The sequence below is a fragment of the Aythya marila genome (genome assembly GCF_965140915.1).
Source record: "Aythya marila genome assembly, chromosome: 3".
NCBI lineage: Eukaryota > Metazoa > Chordata > Aves > Anseriformes > Anatidae > Aythya > Aythya marila.
The window spans coordinates 11,738,658-11,744,833 of record NC_139044.1 but is presented as its reverse complement, the minus strand read 5'-3'; the positions used below and the strand labels follow the sequence as shown (position 1 = coordinate 11,744,833).

Genomic DNA, 6,176 nt, shown 5'->3' with positions numbered 1-6,176 from the left:
CGCTCTGCCGCGCTGACGGACAGCCGCGCTGGCCTATCGACTGCGCTTCCCTCTCGGCACCGCGGCCAATCAGAAAAAGCCTCCGCCCTCCCTCCCGCTTCTCTGATGGACGTGCGGGGACAGCCAATGAGCCGCGCGGGGGCGGGCGGCCGGACCAATGGCGGGGCGGGGGCGGGGCCGGGCCGGGCTGCGCCTCAGCTCAGCGCAGCGCCGGCAGGGGGGCGATGGTGGCGGCGTGAGGCGCGGCGGGGCCGGGCTGCGCCCGCCGGGAGCGGCACCGGGACCGTGACGGGACCCTGAGGGGGCACGGCGGGAGCCCGGGGCTCGCCATGAGGCCGCGGGGCGCTGCAGCCGCCGCGGGAACGGCCCCTGCCGCGTGAGTGAGGAGCGGGGGCCAGGTGAGTGCCCCCCTCAGCCCCACCCGTTGGCCGTTGGGGGTTGAAATTTTGAAATTTTGAAAGATTTCGAGCAGCCCAACGGCCGCGCTGTGGGGCTGCGAGGGGAGCGGGGGGTGCCCCCGGCCGGGTACGGGCGTGTGCCACCACGGCTGTGCCGCCTCCCAGCTCCGCGGCTCCTGGGGAGGAGACGTGGGAGCAGGGCGTGTGAGTGTGTCTGTGTGTCTGTCTGTCTGTCTGTGTGTGTGTGAGCACAACTCTCACACCTTTTGTCACCAGCCCGCAGACAAAGAGCTGCCCCCCCCCTCCTCCCGTGGCCGTGTTCCCCCGGGGATGCTCCCGAGGGATTCGTGTCTCAGCCCCCCCCCCCCCTTTTTTTTTTTTTTTTTTTTTTTTTTTTAAATCGGCACCATCGAGAAAAACAGAAAGGAAAAAAAAAAGGACGTGTTGATATGTTTCCAAACAGTCTCGTGGTTTGCATTCCTGACATCGCTGCAGCGTTCGGGTTTATTTATTTAATTGGTGGCATGGGGGTGTATGTGTGTGTGTGTGTGTGTATTTTTGTGGCTCGTGGTCCCTGTCGGGAGGGTCCCCAATGGCACGCGACTGCAGTGCCGTAGTGTGCCGTACGTTAACCGATGCTTTCTCCCCCTGTCTTTTTTGTCTTCCAGTCCTGCAGTCTCCACATCATCCACTGCGTGAGGAATGATGATTCCATGAGAGAACTTCCTTTCAGCCTCGCTCTTACTCACCCGCGCCTATTGCATGCTGCTCCTGGACAGTGATGAGCCGTTCAGCTACGCTGGGATTTTTCCCGTGAGGAAGGGAGAGCCGGAATATGAATTGTAGACATCCCCTCAAGCTTCTCGTGCATTGTTTTTCCCGTATCTGTCTATAAATCTGCTAGCATTAAGCACATACGCCCTTAAACCTACGTTGGTATTCGCAGAGTTGCTGCTCTGTCACAGGACTGGTATTTCTCGCCGTCATGGCTTCAGTTTGGAAAAGACTGCAGCGTGTTGGGAAACATGCATCCAAGTTCCAGTTTGTGGCCTCTTATCAGGAGCTGATGGTGGAGTGCACCAAAAAATGGTAAGGAGCAGCTCATGTTGCTGCACGAATGGTGGAGCAAGTTACTGATGCTGAAATAGGGAGGATGTTGCTTGTTGCGTACAGTTTGGCGTTCGTGTTGGCCTTGCTTTCCCTCGCTTTCTCTTGCTTCCCCATCGCAGAAGCAGCTGCATGGGGTGCTCGTTTCCCTTGAGTGCTTTGCTGAGTGCTTATTGTGGACCTGTTGGTTTCAGTCTCTATTCTGATTTTCTTAGTTGGCATTACTGCCACGTGGGGCGGTGCATTTATGAGTTCAGCACCTGTGACTTGCTGTCTCTTGCTTTGCATTTATTTCTAAGGTATTTTCTGAGATTTGTTTTCTGATTTCAAATGCACCTCTTGGTGCTGAATGTTACCTGCTGACACTGCTGTGAGCAGACTGAGGCGTTTGAGATCAGTCCTGACAACAGTGGTGTGTAATCTAGGGTACAAACAGTTCTGATGGTGACTGTTATTTTTTTTTACCTGAAGATGTTTTGGCTCTGCGCCTTCCTTTCCTTGTTCCTTTCCACCTGTCAATGGGAAGAGGCGAGAGCCATACTTGGGAATTGTTTGAAGGCGTTTGTTTAGCCAGGCAGAATTTCGTGCCTTAGTGGTCCGGTTGGATGGCTTTGGAGCTGACTAGACACAGACAGCACTTTATAGTTAATTGTACGGGTCTGGCGCAGGCACATCTTCCTTTCTGCACAAGAGGAACTTAAATACAGCTGATAGGGGAAGACTGGGAACAGCTTTCAGGTAGTCTGCTAGCAAACATCTCCATTATACAGATACTTAAGCGTGCTTTTATATGTTTGGGATATTGATGTTACTGTCATAATTCCTCGCATTAATCTGAGTTTGTAGTGTCAGGGGACGGAGAAATTGCCTTCCAGACCTCGTGGACTGAGATGCTCAAACTGCTTTGTAATAAATTGCAGCCTCCCTTCTAATACTTGGCCTGTCTTCTTGTTGGCAAGGCTGGCACTTGCACTGGCTGCTTTCGCTGGTTATGAGTAATTGCCTCTACAAATTTCAGTTCCATCTCTTGGAGTTGGAAGTCTGTGCTGGAAGGCTGCTCGCTGCTCTGCCTTAAAGAAATACAGTCAGGTTCGGTTGTTGTTTTTTAATCAAGCTGTCTTCTTGCCTAAAATGTCTTGAAAGATTATTAAGAACCAGAATCATTTTGGAAGTTGAACTTTCCTTCACGCAAGCAACATATGAATAAAAACCTTTTGAAAGTTGAAAGAGACTGTTGTGATTATCTCACGTGATCTACTGGTTAGTTCAGGCCAAAGACTATTCTATGGTAATTTTAATGATTGTTTTTTTGCAGTTGTGCTTGTGATGGTGCATGGCTTTTTTCTCTTTTTTTAAACATGATACAACCCTGTTTTGGCTCTTTTTCACTTTCACTCCTTCCTTGTGAATTTGCAGAATGCTTCAGCACTGAAGTATGAATGCTGCAAGGGAGTGTTCAGATTGGATCTGCAATGAACTTTCACTTGATTTAAGAAAAAGCCATGCATGAAAGTTTTCTCGTGAGCAATGCTGTTATTTTAGAAACAATTCTTATTGTTTAGTCATAAGCCAGGGTACCCGCCTAGCAAAATGCTGGTGTATGAAGTCGTGAGAGAGTCTTTCAAAACCTCAAATATGCAGGTTACTTTTTAAAAAGTAGGTTTTCCTTCTGAATCTTGATTTTACTTTCTTTAACATAAATATATGCTAGATTGGTGCTCGTATTGGTTATGAAAAAACAACAGTATGGTTGTAAAATGTGGATGAATTCTAGGAAAAAAAACAATAGGGAAAAACATCATTCACACAGTCATTTGATTGTAGGCTTTTCTGTTCTGCTTCCTCTTGTTTGGAGAGACTTAACAAAAAGGTTCTTTAAACATGCAAGCTACGATACAGTGTTGCTGTCATAAGTGGAAGTCCTATATGAAAAAAAGGGGAGATATTTGTGTATTTCGGTAACATTCAGCTAAGTCTTTCATTAACTTTGGAGAAGATAGTATTTTGCACGTGCTGACAGGATCACCAGCTCTAACGCTTGTCTGAATTTGGTACAAGTGAAAACAAAAGGGAAGAAATGAACATCATATGCTAGGTCTTACTGCAAGCAGTCCTGATATACATTGTGTGTTGGTGCTGTAGTCTGTGCTGGTAGCTCCACACTGCAAGTGTATTTTGATCAATATGGAGTAAGCACTAAGTTATTTTAATGGGCTGGCATTTTAACAATGCAGTGTTTCTGCAGGAAAAGAATACTCCATTCATATTTTAAAATAAATGACAATGCAGTCATAAACACACTTCATCTGAGATGTGTTTGTGAGCAGGGACTGTGCATGGCCAAAACAGGCTGCGTGTCTCTCTGGGATCTACTGGCTTCTATTTGTTTAACTCTTCAACAAATGATGTGCTTTAGACGATTTTTATAACCGATCGTGTGCAGTTTGCAGCGTTGGGTGGATTTCTGGTAGGCTGCGATGCTTTTTGTCCCCTCTGAACTTGTGTTGATGCAATTTTTTTTTCCCTTAGCGTTCAAAATAACTCCAGAAACAAAAGCAGTGTGCATGCCGGCTGTGTGGGAAGTCACTACCCCTCTGGTGTTGCCGCTTCACTCTTTAAAAGGATCAGCTGTAGGTACAGCAGCATTTCTCCAGCACTGGCTGAAAATCCCTTTGGTTGCTTTTTCTGCTGTCTACAACTTCTGATGCTCGTTTCTGTCAGCGACTAAAGGCAGCTACCATCAGATGATTGCTATTCATTAGTGGTGTTTGGGGGGACAGGTTGTGATAGATAGTCCAGCGTTGTCACTGTGTCATTAGAAAAACCTTTTTTTCCGGGTAATTAGCAGGACTGTGCTGCTTCTGTGGCATTCTGTCTGCTCCTTCTGACCCAGACCTAATTACTGTGGCTGCTCGGTACCTTTGAAAAATTGAGCAGTTAGTTCATTTCGAGCCGTTTGTTAAATATATAAATAAATGCAGCCTTGGTCTTTAATATGGATTAGTGACTCCTGCTACCGTGAAAACGTAATGCTTTGCATTAATCATATAAGCACTTGATTTCTGAAAGGCGCTGGCTTGGCAGGGCTGCAGTGTGTCATCCTCCGCTTACCCTTGGGATAAGCTGGGGCAGCACAAGGATTTTCCACCCAGCCTTGCAGGCGAGCTGCAGTCCTGGCCTGGAAGGGCTGCGCGTGGTAGGAGAGTTCATTTAGTCCTTGTCCTCAGTGCAGCCCCACTGAGGAGAAAAAAACAAACCAAAAAAAAACAGAAATCAGTCTCATGCACTTCACTTATGTCACTGCACGTGTACTGGGAGGTGCAGAGAGAAGTATTTGTTTCTCTGGGCTGTCCTGGCAGGGCTAGGAGCACGCTGGGCACATCGGCAGGGTTCTGCTGGTGGAGGTGGCTTTATGCTGCCAGCCCAGGGAAGCACAGGGATCCTCTTGATCCCCTGTCAGGCCCCGCATGGAGCCTGGTGCTCCCTGGGGCTCCTCAGCTGCCGGAGGCCTGTGTTCAAGCTCTGAGTCAACGCCTGTCTGAGGAACAGGCTCAGCTGAAGAGCCTCCCAGGAGAAAATGGGCCTTTAGACCCGAGCCCAGTTCCAGGGCTTGGACCTGGAGCCGTGGTGGCAGTTTCACAGGGCTGATGAAGCATCTAATGCCTAACCCATGAGCTCCTCAGGATGGCTTTCATGTTCCCTTGTTTGGGTGTGATGTCTCACAAGTCAGGGATTCAACAGGATCTTCAAGTGTGGTGTTGCCTCATTTCCAAGTTCTTAATGTCTTGTTGTCCATTAGATGTTCTTCTAGCAGGAAAGCTGCTCCCCTGAATGCCTAAAAACGGAAAAGGGTCATGTTCCTATAGGATTTGCCATCCAGCAGTTGCTTTGGAGCTGGAGAATTATTTTTTTTTTAACAATGTGTATAATGCCTGTTATCACCTCTGTGAACTGCTTTGCTTTTAAATCCTTCCAAAACCCCACGAAGCTGCATTGTTCTAAAAGGGTTAAGGTCTGTGTCCGCTGCCTGAGCGGAAGGCAGGCTGCATTTCCACCTGGCAAGTGGCATATTTTATATCAATTAGGTATGGTCTGAAGTAGGCTCTGTATTTTCAAATACATCTTTCTCTTTTGCAAATGAAGTAATGCTTAATCTTTTTTTTTTTTTTTCTCCTAAAGGCTTTAGCCATCTGTTTCTCTCTTCTATTGTAGTTTCATAACTGGATGCTGCAGGAATTTTAAGATTTGGCGTGCACTGTGCATGGGAGAGAAATGAGCTTTCTGAGATGGCACAGTTCACACCAGTCTGCCTGCCTTCTGCTCCCTGCTTTCCAGCAACCTCCTCGCTGCTGAAGGCTGCCGAAAGACCTGCAGTTGCCTGCTGGAGGTGGAAATCCTTGCAGGCTGCCTGGTCAGGGTCAGGCTGTCGGGTTGCTTGGTTCATTTCCTCGCTTTGCATAGCCATTAAGGGGGAATTCTGTGAGCACCTAAGTGCTTTTAATTATTAAGGTGAATCACATTGAGATGTGTGCCAGAAAGAGAGCGAGCTGCAGGTGAATTCAGAAACTCCTGAGTTGCTTTTCCCATGACCCAAGAGTTTTCTCATGGGCTTGATCTGAGTTTTTGATTGGACTTTCAATTGTGTGACAGCCATGTAAGTGTATCAGAACA

The 6,176-nt window shown here is 47.9% G+C and overlaps 1 protein-coding gene across 10 annotated transcripts in view; it reads left to right on the top strand.

Annotated features, from left to right (window-relative positions):
* The first annotated feature begins 213 nt into the window (after window positions 1-213).
* Window positions 214-6,176, top strand: part of EHBP1 (EH domain binding protein 1) — a 207,964-nt gene continuing 202,001 nt past the window's right edge. For 9 of the 10 annotated variants that reach the window (XM_082757349.1, XM_082757356.1, XM_082757357.1 and 6 more), the window contains exons 1-2: window positions 214-398; window positions 1,067-1,487. In XM_082757349.1, coding sequence (XP_082613475.1) covers window positions 1,384-1,487 — 104 coding nt within the window. In that variant the 5' untranslated portion in view covers window positions 214-398; window positions 1,067-1,383. The remainder of the gene's footprint in view (window positions 399-1,066; window positions 1,488-6,176) is intronic. The other variant, XM_082757350.1, reaches the window with a different exon arrangement.